Source organism: Papio anubis, unplaced genomic scaffold, assembly GCF_008728515.1.
Source record: "Papio anubis isolate 15944 unplaced genomic scaffold, Panubis1.0 scaffold704, whole genome shotgun sequence".
Taxonomy (NCBI): Eukaryota; Metazoa; Chordata; class Mammalia; order Primates; family Cercopithecidae; genus Papio; species Papio anubis.
The window spans coordinates 23,970-40,896 of NW_022167261.1; the positions used below are offsets into that span (position 1 = coordinate 23,970).

Below are 16,927 nucleotides of genomic sequence, written 5' to 3' on the forward strand. Positions count from 1 at the left end.
GTTATCTGTAATGTATGTATATGTAATATACATATTTTATGTATATATGTAATATATGATACATAGTTTATACATATCTATGCATGTGTACCTAGACATAGATATATATACATACAATAAAGGACAAGTAACCAGAAGGAAACCCTTCACTTTTTTTAAAAAAAAGGAACCATAAATCTGGGTGTGGTGGCTCACGCCTATAATCCTAGCACTTTGGGAGGCTGAGGTGGGCGGATCACCTGAGGTCAGGAGTCCAAGACCAACCTGGCCAACATGGTGAAACCCTGTCTCTACTAAAAAAAATACAAAACTTAGCCAGGTGTGGTGGCACATGCCTGTAATCCCAGGTACTCGGGAGGCTGAGACAGGAGAATCACTTGAACTCAGGAAGCAGAGATTGCAGTGAGCAAGATCATGCCACTGCACTCCACCCAGGGGGAAAAATCCAACCCAAAAAAAAAAAAAAAAAAAAAAGAGAAAAAAAAGAAAAGACACCATAAATGGGTGAAATGTTTCAACAGGTGCCCTCACCAAAAAAAAAAAAATCCGAATAGCCAACAAGCACGTCGAAAAGTACTCAAATTCATAACACATCAGGTAAATGCATACTCTCTGCTGGATGACTACAATCAGAAAGTGCTGGACAAGTGTGTGAAACAACTAGAACTTTCATGCATTGTTTGGGGGATTATTGGTGGAATCAATATTTTTTGGAAACTGGAATACCTACCAAAACTAAACTTAAAGTCTACCCTATGATTCAGAAAATTCATTCCTGCGCATATAGCACTTACCAAGATAAATACGCCCATACCTCTATCAAAAGAACAATTAAAAGTCAAACTACACGTTATGTTGAGCAAAAGAAGCCAAAACACATAACTGTACATACTGTATTTTCACATTTAGATGAAAATCAAGAACAAGCACACCAAGTCAATTATAGTAAGAGTCAAAATTGTGGTTGCCTTGTGGAGTAATTAATCACTGAGAAAAAGGATGAAGGAACTTCCTAAAGTCTTGGAAATGTTCTCTGTTTACCAGGACATATACATACATGAAATTTCATTAAGCTGTACATTGAAGATTGGCATACTTCATGCATGTTAGAGTATGTGTAACAAAATAAAAAGTGATTAAGGGGAAATAGTAGAGTTACACTTTTAAAGGGAAAATAGGAGGGAAAATATCATAGTAGTAGAGTTATACTTTTAAAGGGACAATATAATACTGTAGCTAAAGGTACCTGAAACAATTCATCTTCTTACATTAAAAAAAAACAAAAAAAAGCAGTAAAATCTTTCCTGTTTAAAGGTTTGAAGTATAAATCTTCCTCCATTTAAACAGGGTGACACCCTGTGGATGCTTACCTCAATTACCAAGGGTAACTTCCCTCACTCTCCACAGCTCTTGCTTTTTTTTCTTTTTTTTTTTTGAGACATAGTCTTGCTCTGTTGCCCAGGCTGGAGTGCAGTGGCGTGATCTCGGCTCACTGCAAGCTCTGCCTCCTGGGTTCACGCCACTCTCCTGCCTCAGCTTCCCGAGTAACTGGGACTACAGGCGCCCGTCACCACGCCCAGCTAATTTTTTGTATTTTTAGTAGAGATGGGGTTTCACTGTGTTAGTCAGGATGATCTCGATCTCCTGACCTCGTGATCCGCCCGCCTTGGCCTCCCTAAGTGTTGGGATTACAGGCGTGAGCTACCACGCCCGGCCAGCTCTTGCTTTTGAGACTTGCAAAACTATCTTTCCCCATGAATAGCGTGACATGATGCGACTGGACTGTGTAAGACAGACTGCAACACAAGCAAAATGGCAATGCCAGAGCTTGCCAGAAAATCCAAGAAGTTGTATATGGTGATAGCTGTAGAGGTGCTGCCTTGGAGGACACTGAAGTCAAGCAAGCATTTAATGTTTGGTTTTTTGTTTTGTTTTGTTTTTGAGAAAGGGTCTCACTCTGTCACTCAAGTTAGAGTGCAGTGGCATGATCATAGTTAACTGCAGCCTCAAACTCCTGGGCTCAAGTGATCCTCCTGCCTCAGCCTCCTGAGTAGCTGTGACCACAGGCATGCACCATCATGCCCGGCTATAACATTCAGTTTTGAGCAAATATTGATCAATGAGTCCAACAATCCAAAAAATGAGCTGAAAACTAGAGGTCACCAGGCCTTTATACATCTGTCTCCCTGTCTGATGGCCCCACTAAACATAGCATAATGGCTTTTTCTTCCCTTATGCCTTCCAAATCTCATCAAACTCTTATATTAGACAAGTCTAACCTAGAACTGGAGAAAACAGTGATTTTGGGAAATGTAGTTAATGTAATACAATTTTTACACTCAAAACACTGAATCCAATTCCCAGCCATGAGCAAGGACAAAGAATAAAATATAAAAATAGTATATTAAATTAATTTCTGCTGAAATTACTCACTAGACAATAAAAGCTTTAAACAGTAAAAACTGATCATCTCAGAAACTCTAACGTCTCTCTTAGGAAAAAGAATAGGAAGAAAAATATTGAGTGGGCAAGTTCTACTATCCACCATGTAGACTAAAAACAAAGCATCAACAAAAACCAAAGTGTCAATATTATAGTGACTACCCATTTAAAGAATGATGAACATAAATTAGAAACCACTTTTTAAAAAAAGACCACTCCTGCCTATACAGAAAAATTTTTTCACATCCTCCATGGATCCAAAAGATTTTGTCATGGAAATCATATTTACATCAGAACCAAAATTAAAGCACTTCATACTAAAAGGTATGTGGCTGGAGCTGAAAAGGTAAATTTATCACCTTAAATGTTCCTATCAGAAAACACTGGTAATCAAAGAGCTAGCAGTCTACTTTAAGGATGAGGCACTGATCTTCATTTCTAGTATGAATTTTCTTATACATAATAAGCAATGTTCATAAAGTTTTCAGTACATGATTTACATACACAGGGTTTCTCTGAAGTGTCCTCAAATCTTCAAAACGATGAGCAACAATTTCCTACTTTCTTACATTCATATGGTGTCTCCACAGTATGAGATCTCACAAGTTGCCTAGGATCTGAAGCTTTGCAGACATTCCCATATTCCTTACATTTATATGTTTTCTCTAGTGTGAGTTTTCACATGTCTTCGAAAGTAGGCAGGACAAACAAAGGCTTTCCCACATTCTTTACATTCATAGGGCTTCTCTCCAGTGTGGCTTCTCACATGCCTTCGAAAGGATGAGGGACAACTGAAGGCCTTTCCACATTCCAGACATTCAAAGGGTTTCTCTCCAGTGTGCATTCTTGCATGTACAGTAAGGTATGAAGAATGACGAAATGCTTTCCCGCATTCCTTACATTCATAGGGTTTTTCCCCAGTGTGCGTTCTCATGTGGATCCTAAGGGCTGAGGGATAAATAAAGGCTTTCCCACATTTCTTACATTCATAGGGTTTCTCTCCAGTGTGAGTTCTGATATGTACTGTAAGGTGGGAGGAACTAATAAAGGCTTTCCCACATTCCTTACATTCATACGGCTTCTCTCCACTGTGAGTTCTTAGGTGTTCGGTGAGGGACGAGGAACGACTAAAGGTCTTCCCACACTCCTTACATTCATACTGTATCTTTCCAGTGTGGTCTCTCACATGTGCTCTAAAGGACGAGGGACAACTAAAGGCCTTCCCACATTCCTTACATTCATAGGGTTTCTCTCGACTTTGATTTTTCACATGTGTATTAAGGGAAGTGGGGAGGTAGAAGGCCTTTCCACATTCCAGACATTCATAGGGTTTTTCTCCAGTGTGTTTTCTTATATGGATACTTAAGGAGGAGGGGCAATTGTAGGCTTTCCCACATTCCTTACATTTGTAGGGTTTCTCTCCAGTATGTGTCCTCACATGTACAGTGAGTTTTGAGGACTCGCTGAAGGCCTTCCCACACTCTTTACATTCATAAGGCTTCTCTCCAGTGTGAATTCTTATATGTATTATAAGGTGAGAGGAAGAGCTAAAGGCCTTCCCACATTCTTTACATTCATATGGCTTATCTCCACTGTGAATTCTTTTGTGTTTGGAGAGTGAGGAGGAACAACTGAAGGCCTTCCCACATTCCCTACATTCATAAGGCTTATCTCCACTATGAATTCTTTTGTGTTCTGTGAGCGATGAGGAACAACTAAAAGCTTTCCCACATTCCTTACATTCATAGTTTGTCTTTCCGACGTGAATCTTCATATGTGCCCTAAAGAATGAGGAACAACTGAAGGCCTTGGTACATTCCTTACATTCGTAGGGCTTCTCCTCAGTGGGGGTTTTCATATGCTTCTTGAAACAAGCAAGAAAATGGAAGGCCTTCCCACATTCCTTGCACTGATAGGGTTTGCTTCCAGTATGAGACTTGATGTGATTCTTAAGGGATGAATGATCCACGAAGGCCTTTCCACACTCATGGCATTCATAGGATTTTACTTCAGTGTTTCTCTTGAGTGAATCAAGATTTGGAACTTGGCTGAAAGTCTGTCCATCTTGATTTTCTTCACAACATTCATAGATATTCTCTACCATATGATTTCTTTTAAAAATAAAAGACACATTATTAGTAAGAAATGTCTACCAATTTCAGTGAATGTGTATGTTTTCTGCCCTTCTGTCAAGTTATAAGCTGAAAGTTCTCACAGAGAGTTCTACCATAGCCAATACCGTCACCCACCCAGTTATTGACTCCTGGGATTTTTCTGATAACTGTTTACAACTGAAGTATGTGTCAAACATTCAAAATCTCTGTCTCATTTGTGGAAAAAAATTAATTCATGAAAATTCTTTCTCAAACCACAATCTTTGACCTAGGCTTGTTAATATATACATACTTCTTAAATTTCATGACTTTGAGATTCTCTCCTGAGACACTTTCTCTTTCTCACGAATGGCACTCACCTCAAATGTCTCTCATGGCTTTTGTTCTGATCATCAATACCACAGGACTCCTGGTTTTCATGTAAACTGGAGAACCAGGAATCATTCCTTTTGAATCTTACTATTTTTTGTTCATTGGATATTTTTTCTCCACAAATATCTTGTGGAGCAACTGATTCATTAGTTTTAAGTTGAGTCTCAAAACCTGAAACAGAAAAAGTGAAAGCTTCTGTGAGCAAAGGACTTTTTGCAGAGTGGCTTTTTCAGGACTTTGGCATTAATAGGCGCAAGGGTCAAAATGGTAAGCAATTAAGAAATAATTCTACGAAGATTGAAACTAACATAACTAAGCTAGTATTAGGAGAACAAAACAGAAATTGGATAGAATGCACATGACCAAATGCTACCTTACAAAGAGGAAACGTGGAAGGTCTTTGCCAAGAACAAGGAAAATGTGACAGGACTGATAAAAAGTCAAAATAGTCATCTGAGATATCTGTGGACGATGAGCTTCCTCATATAAAACAAAGTTTGTTTTTGTTTTTGATTTTAAGTTGACATTTTTTCCCCAACCAAAGCAGTTTCTCCTAAAGATTCTTGCCTTCCTGGTGCTCTCCCATAAAGATGACCTGGATAAGTTCTCTCTTCACTGTCTGCAGGTCCTCCTCTTGTTCCCACTGGCAGATCAGATGGGGTGTGTGTAGCAGATACCCTGCACAAGCAGAAAGGCATATCACAAGGGAAAATAATGAAGAATCACAAACATTTCCATGAGACAGAAACAAAACTTTAGTCTTCTGATATTCTGTGAGTTTAACTGCAACACAATGTCAATTTTTTTTTTTTAAAGGAGAGGTGACAGGCCAGGCGCAGTGGCTCATGCCTGTAATCCCAGCACTTTGCGAGGCCGAGGCAGGTGGATCACAAGGCCAGGGGTTCAAGACCAGCCTGACCAACATGGTGAAACCCCATCTCTACTAAAAATACAAAATTAGCAGGGTGTGGTGGAGCACGCCTATAATCCAAGCTACTCAGGAATCTGAGGCAGGAGAACTGCTTGAACCTGGAAGGCGGAGGTTGCAGTGAGCCGAGATTGTGCCACTGTACTCTAGCCCGGGCGACAGAGCGAGACTCCATCTCAAAAAAAAAAAAAAAAAAAAAAAGGAGAGGTGGCAGGAGGAAGCAGCCTCTGACATATAGAACTGATCTAATGTTCACACCTAAACCTCAGTATCATTCCAAGCTGGTCAGACAGTCACAGCTGGGACATTTTGTTCTCCTATTAAATATAAATAATCTCACAAAATACTAATCTTGGATAAAGTTACTCTGAAATCATGATAAAATGAAACAAAACAAGGTTACCTCAAAATTTTGGCTAAAGACTTTATGCCACCCACAACATACTCAATAATGGAGTATTACTGAATAATACTGTCAGCAACCAGCAATACTATTCACTTTCTGTCAGCAACCAATCTAAAATGACTGCCCTGTGTCACTAGGCTGAACAACGTCCCCCCAAAATTTATGTTCAAATTGATCAATGGAAAAGCACAGTGGATTCAGAAACAGAGCCACGCCGATACAGTCAGCTTACCTTGACAAAATAGCAAAGGCAATACAATGGAGAAAAGATAGTACTGGAACAACTGGACATCCCCAAGCAAAAAAATAAATCTAGACACGGGCCTTAGATCCTTCACAAAAGTTAACTCTAAATGGGTCACAGACCTCACTGTAAAATGCAAAGCTAGAAAACTCCTAGAAGATAACAGGAGAAAAATCTAGATGACTTTCTGTTTGGCAATGACATTTTTAATTTTTTTTAAGAGACAGGGTCTCACTTTATCACCCAGGCTATAGTAGTGGTGTGATCAAAGCTCACTGCAGCCTCAAACTCCTGGACTCAAGTGAGCCTCCAGCCTCCACCTCCCAAGTAACTGGAACTACCAGTGTGTGCCACCACACCCTGGCAATGATATTTTAGATATAATGCTAAAGCATGATCCATAAAACAAAGAATCAATAACTGAACTTCATGAACATTAAAAATTTCTGCCCTCCGAAAGACAATGTCAAGAGAACGGAAAGATAAGCCACAGCCTGGGAGAAAATATTTGCAAAAAACATATCTGAGAAGGAACTGTTATCAAAAATATATGAAGACAGTATCCGATTTCATGCAGAAAAAAATACATATATTCAGAGAACTCTTAAAACTCAACATTTAAAAAAAAAAAAAAAAGCCAAAGACCTTTACAGACACCTCACCAAAGAACATATACAGATGGCAAATAAGCATATGAAAAGATGATCAACATCATAAGTCATCAGGGAAATGCAAATTAAAACAAGGCACCACTACACACCTATTAGAATGGCCAAAATCCTGAACATTCAACAAATGCTGGTGAGGATGAGGAGCAACAGGAACTCTCATTCATTGCCGGTTGGAATGCAAGATGGTAGAGCCACTTTGGAAGACAGTTTGGCAGTTTCTTATAAAATTAAACATCCTCTTACCATAAAATCCAGCAACTGAATTGCACTCCTTTTACCCAAAGGAGTTGAAAACTTATGTCCACATAAAAACCTGCACACCAATGTTCACAGTAGCTTTATTTATAACTACCAAAACGTGTAAGCAACCAAGAAGTCCTTCAGTAGGTCAATGGATAAACGGTGGTACATCCAGACAATAGAGTATTAGCAGTACAAAGCAATGAGCTCTCAAGCCATGAAAAGACATGGAGGAATCTTAAATGTATATTGCTAAGTGAAAGAAGTCAATCTGAAAAGGCTCCATACTGCATGATTCCAACTCTATGACATTTTGCAAAAGGCAACAACATTATGGAGACAGTAAGATCAGTGGTTGCCAAGATTTAAGAGGGAGGGAAGGAGGGATTAGAGCACAGAGGATTTTTACAGCAGTGAAACTATTTTGTATGATATTATAATGGTGGATACATGTCATTATATATTCTTCCAAACCCACAGAATGTACAATACCAAGGGTGAACCCTAATGTAAATGATGGACTCTGGGCAATGATGATGTGTCAATGTAGCTTCATCAGACTTAGAAATCTAAGTCTCTTCCTTAAACTTAGGGAAGAAGATGAAGGCAGAGAATGGAATGATGCATCTATAAGTCACAGAATGCCAATGATTGCCAGCAATCACCAGAAGACAGGAAGAGAAAGGGAATCTTTCCCCCAGAGCCTTCAGAGAGAACATGGCCCTGCTGATCCCTTGATTTCAGAAACCCAGCCTCCGGAAATGCTGTGAAGGAACAAATTTCCATTGTTTTTAGCCACCAGTGTGTGATACCCTGTTACAGAAGGTCTAGGAAACTAATACAGCCTGCTTCCCTAGACCCACCCCCAAATCACTCAACTGAAGCACAAATCCTATAATAGGTCTTTTCTAACCTCCTGTTACTAGGACATGCAAGAGACATGTATTCTTGCTTGCTGCACTGCAAAATAAACCCAACTTGTTTAACTATAGGTGTGTTCTGGTAGTCTTTGGGTAAAGGACATAGATAGCAGTAAAATCCTCAAAATGTCCAAACTGCAAACCTCCTCCCTGTGTCCTATAGTGATTGCTGAGGTTTATATCCACACTTTCGATACTTAATAAACCTCAAGGCTTTCAACCACAAAAAAAAAGCATCAGTTCAATATATAGATGTTTATTTTCTTTCTTTCTTTTTTTTTTTTTTGAGATGGAGTTTCACTCTTGTTGCCCAGGCTGAAGTGCAATGGTATGATCTTGGCTCACCACAACCTCCGCCTCCTGGGTTCAAGCGATTTTCCTGCCTCAGCCTCTCAAGTAGCTGGGATTACAGGCATGTGCCACCACGCCTGGCTAATTTTGTATTCTTAGTAGAGATGGGGTTTCTCCATGTTGCTCAGGCTGGTCTCGAACTCCCGACCTCAGGTGATCTGCCCACCTCGACCTCCCAAAGTGCTGGGATTACAGGCGTGAGCCACCGCGCCCGGCCCAGGTGTTTATTTTCATAGGTAAGCCACTAGACTGTAAGTTCCTTGGGGTCAGTGACCATATCTGTCTTATTTATCAATGTCTTCCCATTCCTCAGCCCAAATTCTAGAATAAAGTCAATTTAGTGAGATAAAATAACTTTCTAAACAACTGTATGAAAGAATCTTGCCATTCTTACCTAGTGAGGCCAGGTTCTGGAAGTTTTCCAGCATCACCTCTCTGTAGAGGTTCCTCTGAGCAAGATCCAGCAAAGCCCATTCTTCCTGGGTAAAGTCCACAGCCACATCCTCAAAGACTACTGAGTCCTAAAACATACCACAAATTCTATTCAGAAAGGTACAATTCCTCCAGTGTGTACAAGAGGACAGATGAGGCTGACAACATCGAGGAAATGAGAGTCATTTCATAGGAAGTTCAGAAGATCCCAGCATCTACTCTAGGACTCAGTCAACAAATCTCTCTTTCGATCTATACATAATTCATCACTGATCAAATCCTGGCTTGTAGATTTAACACTTCTAAAATACTAAATTGCCAGGCAAATCGGGTGAAGCCTATAATCCCAGCACTTTGGGGGGCCAAAGCAGAAGGACTACGTGAGCCCAGGAGTTCAAGACCAGCCTAGGCAACAGAACATGGTGAGAATCAGTCTCTACCAAAATTTTTTTTAAAAAACAGCTGGGCGTGGTGGCGTGTGCCTATGGTGGCATCTACTCCGGAGGCTGAGGTGGGTGGGAGGATTGCTTGAGCCGCGAGGTTGAGGCTGCAATGAGCATGACCATGCCACTGCACTCTAGCCTGGACAAAAACCAAAACCAAAACAAAAACAAAAAAACCCCACTAAATTTATCTCCCCACAATTTGATGCCAATGAGCTAGGAAAAAAGAAAGTGTTTTTCCCACCCTTTTACATAGTCACTCAATACTGTACAGCACACTTCTGACACCAGATGTGTGGGGGACATTTTCCACACACACCAAGCAATTCCCCAGTGGACACCAGCTGGGTATCCTACCATTTGCTTCTGATACTATCTACCTGGAGATTCCACAGGTTGGAGATTCCACACGAGGTCCCACTAAACTGCCTCCCACTTCAGATGCCAATCCCAAGTTAAAAGGCTGTCAATTTTACTTCTGACTGGCTAAAATCAGGGCTCCTACTGCCCTCTCCTTGAGTTTGATTAATATGCTGGAACAACTCACAGAACTCAGGGAAACATGTTTATTGGTTTATCACCAAGGACATTACAAAGTACACAGATAAAACAGCCAGATGAAAAGATGGACAGGCCAAGGTATGGTGGGAAGTGGCGCAGAGATTCCATGCCCTCTCCTGGCATGCCACCCTCCAGGAACCACCACACATCCAGCTATCCACGAGCTCCTCAAGCCAGTCCTTTGGGTTTTTAAGGAGGCTCCATCATAGGCATGGCTGACTTAAGTCCCAATCCTCTGATCTTGCCTGCGTCTTTCTGAACCAGCCCCCATTCTGAGGCTCTCTAGGGGCTTCCAGACCCCAACCATCTCATGAGCACACAAAAGACCCTCTTATTGCTCCAGAGATTACAAGGGTTTTTAGGAACTCTGTGCTAGGAAACAGGATGAAAACCAAATTGTTTTCTTTTCTTTTTGAGACGGAGTCTTGCTCTGTCGCCCAGGCTGGAGTGCAGTGGCACCATCTCAGCTTATTGCAACCTCCACCTCCCTGGTTCAAGCAATTCCCCTGCCTCAGCCTCCCAAGTAGCTGGGATTACAGGCACATGCCACCATGCCCAGCTATTTTTTTTTTCTTTTTTTTTTTTGGTATTTTCAGTAGAGACAAGGTTTCACCATGTTGGCCAAACTGGTCTCAAACTCCTGACCTCAGGCAATCCACCCACCTCAGCCTCCCAAAGTGCTGAGATTACAGGTGTGAGCCACCGTGCCCAGCCCCAAATATGTATTTCACAACATCATAGATGGTGACCAATGCCAGTCTTACGATGGCCTAGAAAAGTCCAGAGCATATTGAAGAAATGAGAGAAATGCTCTGGAAATGAAATAGTTTCCACATTGACATCATCAATTCCTTACTACAGAAATAACTTCACCTGTTACTTCGTTCCCACCATAGCAATCACTACAACATTAAACACAGGGTCAAATCTAGATGGGTTTTTAATGAATAAAAATACACTGAGAGAATAGAAGCTTTTCATTTTTTCCCCCTCTCACAAACCTGAGAGGCCCAGGAGCCTGCACAAGCACAACTTTGAAGTGAGGCCCACAGCTGGTCATACTTCCTTGTATTCTAGGCCAGTAGTCAACAAACTATGGCACATGGACTATATCCAAGCTGCCATTTCAATGCATAAATAAAGTTTTATTGGAACACAATAAAACGTGTGTTTACTGTCTATGGCTGCTTTTGCACTAAAATGGTAAAGCTGAACTGCAATAGAAACACTATGGCCAGTCAGACACAGCGGCTCACGCCTGTAATCCCAACACTTTGGGAGGCTGAGCCAGGCAGATCACAAGGTCAGGACCATCCTGGCCAACATGGTGAAACCCCATCTCTACTAAAAATACAAAGTTAGCCAGGAGTGGTGGCACATGGCTGTAGTCCCAGCTACTTGGGAGGCTGAGGCAGGATAATTGGTTGAACCAGGGAGTTGGAGGCTACAGTGAGCCGAGATGGTGCCACTGCACTCCAGCCTGGCGACAGAGCGAGACTCTGTGTGGAAAAAAAAAAGAAACACTATGGCCTTCAGTGCCTAAAATACTATGTGATCCAATATAGAAACAGAACGCTGACTTGTGCTCTAAAACACTGAGGGAGACCTGGTGCAATGGAAATATTCTTTTGGACAATTATTACCTTTTACTTACCTGTATGCTATTTTTCTGTAATTCAACAGTTGTTCTTTCTTCCTCCATGTCCCCTTCATGAAGAAAAGCAGGATATTGAGAAGTTAAAAGTAAAGAAGATAACATGAGAAGCCAGACTTCCCCAAAATTCCCACACTCATGAACCTAGATGTTGCAGCCCATCAATTATAAGTAACAACTCCCCTCAACACACACACAGACACACACACACACACACGCAAATATACGCTGCTCTTGTGGGAAAGTAGAACAACCTCACGTCCCCCTAGAGATAGAAAACAGTGCTCTGGTTCTTGCTGATCATAAAGAAGAGGTTAAGAGTGCTATTTTGTAAGTTAACTGAAGACTAGAAAAGTCTGGTTGTATATTTGCCCATGATAACAAAAAGTATAAAATGTATCCAGGAGTATCTTCCACAACAAGAATAAACACTCCCTGTCTCAAATTCAAGAAAGCACTGATTTATACGCCAGGCTTCTGGGAGTTCCACTCCCAATATTTCTTACTTCTGCACCACTTGGCGGGCTAACAGGCTTTGCTGCTCAGCCCTAGACCACTACCCCTGCCCCATGAGCTGCAGGGTCCCCAAAATCTGAGAAAGAGCGTCAGCTTTTTTTTTTTTTTTTTTTTTTTTTTTTGAGACAGAGTCTCCCTCTTTCACCCAGGCTGGAGTGCAGTGGTACGATCACGGCTCACAGCTCACTGCAAACTCCGCCTCCCAGGTTCACGTCATTCTCCTGCCTCGGCCTCCCGAGTAGCTGGGACTACAGGCGCCCGCCACTATGCCCGGCTATTTTTTTGCGTGTTTTTAGTAGAGACGGGGTTTCACCGTGTTAGCCAGGATGGTCTCCATCTCCTGACCTCATGATCCGCCCGCCTCGGCCTCCCAAAGTGTTGGGATCACAGGCGTGAGCCACCGCGCCTGCCCGAGCATCAGCCTATTGAATTCCATATGCAGGAGGTAGAGAAGGCCGCTATGTTGTGACAAACATGCTAAATTTGCCTGCACAGTACAGGAGTAGCAGAGTAAGACTACTTGGCCAAGCGCAGTGGCTCATGCCTGTGATCCCAGCACTTTGGGAGGCCGAGGTGGGTGGATCACAAGGTCAGGAGTTCAGGACCAGCCTGACCAACATGTATTTACTAAAAATTCAAAAATTAACCGGGCATGGTGACGCGCGACTGTAATCTCAGCTACTCAGGAGGCTGAGGCAGGAGAATCGCTTGAACCCGGAAGGCGGAGGTTGCAGCCAGCTGAGATCACGCCACTGCACTCCAGCCTGGGTGACAGGGGGAGACTCCATCTCAAAAAAACAAACACAAAAATACTTAACCTGTGTCAGACCTGATGTGGTATCTGCAGGGCTGTTTCACAAATTTCAAACAAGGAAATATTAACAGTTACCTCCACTGCAATGGAACAAGTAGCATTTTTAAAAGCCAATAAAAAAACTGTAACATTCTTCACTGTATTAGTAACAATATATGCCAGCCGGGCAACCCTGATGTGAGAATGACTTTGCAAAGAAATGGCCACATTTTAGACTATTTCTCACAGAAGCTCTGCAATTCAAATATTATTATAACCAGTTTAGAATTATCTTAGAAAGACTCAATTAACCACATGTTCAATATTAACCCATTAGACAGCTGCTGAGGCAGGGTATGAATGCAGGCCTATTTGTCTTCAAAACCCAAACACCCCGTGAGTACATTTCTGAACACATACCTTAAATTTTAATTGTTATTAAGCCCCTTATTCCCTAGTTTTACCAGGATTTAGCCTAGAACTCTATTGGGCACCACGGAGAGTGGACAAATGAAGCATTCTAATGAAATATGCTGGGTGTGGTAGCTCTTGCTTGTAATCCCAGCACTTTGGAAGGCAAAAGTGGGGGGATCACATGAGGTCAGGAGTTCGAGACCAGCCTGGCCAAAATGGCAAAACTCCATCTCTACTAAAACTACAAAAATTAGCCGAGCATGGTGGTACACAGCTGTAGTCCCAGCTACTCGGGAGGCTGAGGCAGGAGAATTGTGTGAACTCAGGAGGCGGAGGTTGCAGTGAGCCAAGATCACACCACTACACTCCAGCCTGGGTGACAGAGACAGACTCTGTCTCAAAATAAATAAATAAATAAATAATCAAATATGCTATCTTTGAGCTCCTTCTCCTAAGGCCTATGTTTTGGGCAACGACGCTTCCCTTATAGCCCTTACCTCCTTCATTTCATATTTATTTAGGTAACATTTATCCTGACCCTACTAACCCTACTACATGAAGTCACCAGGAATAAGGCATAGGAAAAAAAAAAAAAAAAAAGAAAAAGAAAAATCCTGAAGTAAATGAATGTTATAATATTTTGGAGTAAGACTCTAAGTAAACAAAATACATCAGGTAAAGATACATGCTATATAAAAAAATGTAGCACATTATAGGGATAAGGAGACACAACATATTTATCTTCAGCAAGTCAGGACAGGTAATGTGGCAGGGTAGAAGCAGAAAATTAAAATAACTGTTTCAGATAATGCTGGAATTTCAGAGGGTTTAGTATGTCTACTATATATTTATAAGCATTATCAGCTCCCAGAGGAAAAAAAATCAGTATTGACCAGGCACAGTGGCTCATGCCTGTAACCCCAGCACTTTGGGAGGCCAAGGCAGGTGGATCACAAGGTCAGGAGTTCAAGACCAGCCTGGCCAAGATGGTGAAACCCATCTCTACTAAAAATACAAAAAAATTAGCCGGGCATGGTGGCAGGTGCCTGTAATCCCCACTACTTGGGAGGCTGAGGCAGAGAATTGTTTGAACCCAGGAGGCCGAGGTTGTAGTGAGCCAAGATCACGCCACCGCACTCCAGCCCGGGGGACGGAGCGAGACTCTGTCTCAAAAAAAAAAAAAATGATATTAATAGGCTAGACTATTGATATATGAGGTTGAATAAAGACTAGCATAAAAGTTTAGAAAGAAAATAGAAAATAATATTTTTTAAAACCTAGTAAACAGAATCAGAAAAGCTAAAAAAAAAGCATCCGTTGCAAAAAGAAAAACGAATGAAACTGACAAATTCAGCTTTTAAAAAAAATTTTTTTTATTTAATTTATTGTTTAAGACAGACTCTCTTTTAAGTTCCCAGGTTGATCTTATTTCCTAGGCTCTGGCGATCCACCTGCCTTAGCCTCCCACCAGCTGGGACTACAGATGTGCACCACCATAGCCAGCAACAAACTCAGCAATTTTAAGAGCAACAGGGCTTAAAGAACAACAACAAAAATTATGAACAAGAATGAATCATAATTACAGCTATCATAAGGAGAATATAGAAAAAATTTAAGGAATAAATATGAAGATGCACAGGAAATCAATACATTTCTAGCAAGTAGTACAACTTTCCAGCAATGATCTAAAACCTGATTACAACCACTAATCAAAGAAAAAAATATCAGCGGTTTAAAACATGGTCAGGCCGGGTGCAGTGGCTCATGCCTGTAATTTCAGCACTTTGGGAGGCAGAGAGCCCATGAGTTCAAGACCTGCCCAGGCAACACGGCGAGACTCCTATTTTCTAAAAAGAAATAGGAATAAAGAAAGGAAAAAAAAAAAAAAAACTGCAAACACCTACAGCAAACATCCTATTTAATGGTGAAATGAGAGAATAATTCCTTCTGGAATCAGAAACAAGACAAGGATGTAAATTATATGCTAATTCTGTCGGACACTGTACTGGAGGTCCTGGCAAGTGCAGTAAAGAAATGAAAAGAAATGGAAACTGCAAGGAATAAAAAGGGAAAAGATTGAAACTGACAGATGACCAAATTTTCTGTGTGAAATGTAACCAATCTATAAATAAATGATTCAAATGCATCATTAATGACATAAAGCATCAGTTCACTTTTACCTGAATATAATGTATCAAACTGATGTCCACAGGCAGAGTATAAAATCCAGAGACCAAATACTATCTTTTCTTTTGAGACAGGGTCTCGCTCTGTTGCCCATGCTGGAGTGCAGTGATGCGATCTCAGCTCACTGCGACCTCTGCCTCCCGAGTGGCTGGGAACACAGGAGCGCTCCTTTTATTTTACTGTTTTTTTGTTGGTTGGTTGGTTGGTTTTTTTTGTAGAAACGGGATCTTGCTATGTTGCCCAGGTTGGCCTCAAACTCCTGGGCTCAAGCGATCCGCCCGCCTGGGCCGCCCAAAGGGCTGGGATTACAGCCGTGAACCACCGCGCCTGGCACAGACACTATCTCATGCATAAAGAGGGCACAGGAGGGGACCGAGCCGAGGCAAATATCACCCCGTGCTCACCCGACTCGCCGCGATCCACAGATCAGCTCACAGAGAACGAGGCTGAGGCGCTTGTCCTTGAGACCCGAATGGCAGAGATGCTCTTCGTTTCTGGAAAGAGAGCAAAGGATGCTTTCGGAGGCTGATGAACTACGACATTCGTTCTCCAACTCTCGCCTGCATCAGAATCACTCCGATTTCTGGACCCAGACCAGAGTTCCCGATTCAGTGAGTTTGGGACCAGCCGCGGCCGCAGGGGCAGCTGACCCGGGCTCTCCGAGGAGGCGCCGCAGCGGCGGGAGGCCCGGGGCGCGGGGTCCGGGCAGGGAGTGACGGGGAGGCAGCCCTTAGACCGCCGATCTTCAAGCCGAGCCCTCAGTCTCCCGCGAACCAGACCCGGTGCAGGCGGGGCGGGGCAGGGCAAGACAGGAAGCCGACGGAGGCAAAAATGTTCTTCAGACGCTGGCGGAGTGGCAGGGTGACATGGCTGCCGACTCGCGCATGCGCAGAAGCGCACTTAGGCTTCCTCTTTCGGCGTTGCAAACGGTGTATGGGGCGGGGCCCGGGAGGCGGGACTTGAGGTGAAGGGGGTGGAGCGGGGAGGAGCAGGGTGCGAAGGAGCGCGAAGGCTGGTTCCAGCCGCAAGTGGATGAGAAATCCTAGTTTCTTCATGATTGGGAGTAAACAGAGAAGAAATAGAACCCTGGACTGGACTTGGATGACTCGGCCTGACGGGCGGAGCTGGGGCTAGACCGGACATAGGGGCGTGGCTTTTAAAATACGCCAAGGGGCGGGGCTAAGGGTGGAACCAGATTGGGAGGGGGCCTTGGTTGAAATTCCTAGTGGGTGGAGACGA

The 16,927-nt window shown here is 42.5% G+C and overlaps 1 protein-coding gene across 5 annotated transcripts; it reads right to left on the bottom strand.

Annotated features, from left to right (window-relative positions):
• Positions 1-1,618: 1,618 nt before the first annotated feature.
• Positions 1,619-16,580, bottom strand: LOC101002098 (zinc finger protein 699). 5 transcript variants are annotated; one of them, XM_003914824.5, is made up of 6 exons: positions 16,093-16,580; positions 11,779-11,831; positions 9,083-9,209; positions 5,496-5,606; positions 4,916-5,099; positions 1,619-4,553 (listed from the first exon to the last, which is right to left on the bottom strand). In XM_003914824.5, exons 2-6 carry the CDS (start codon positions 11,824-11,826, stop codon positions 3,095-3,097), a joined length of 1,929 nt encoding a protein of 642 aa, XP_003914873.3. In that variant the 5' UTR covers positions 11,827-11,831; positions 16,093-16,580; the 3' UTR covers positions 1,619-3,094. The 5 variants fall into 5 exon arrangements, with proteins under 5 accessions (XP_003914873.3, XP_009191661.3, XP_009191664.3 ...); XM_009193397.4 differs by lacking the exon at positions 16,093-16,580 and adding an exon at positions 15,682-15,843; XM_009193400.4 differs by lacking the exon at positions 9,083-9,209.
• Between the last annotated feature and the right edge of the window lie 347 nt (positions 16,581-16,927).

Coding starts and splice junctions, on each gene's coding strand:
- LOC101002098 (XM_017952170.3), bottom strand. CDS start 11,883: ATGTTATCTTCTTTACTTTTAACTTCTCAATATCCTGCTTTTCTTCAT. Junction 9,210..11,778: donor TACAGAAAAATAGCATACAG/GTAAGTAAAAGG, acceptor GGTATGTTTTAG/GACTCAGTAGTCTTTGAGGA. Junction 5,607..9,082: donor CCAGAACCTGGCCTCACTAG/GTAAGAATGGCA, acceptor CTGCTTGTGCAG/GGTATCTGCTACACACACCC.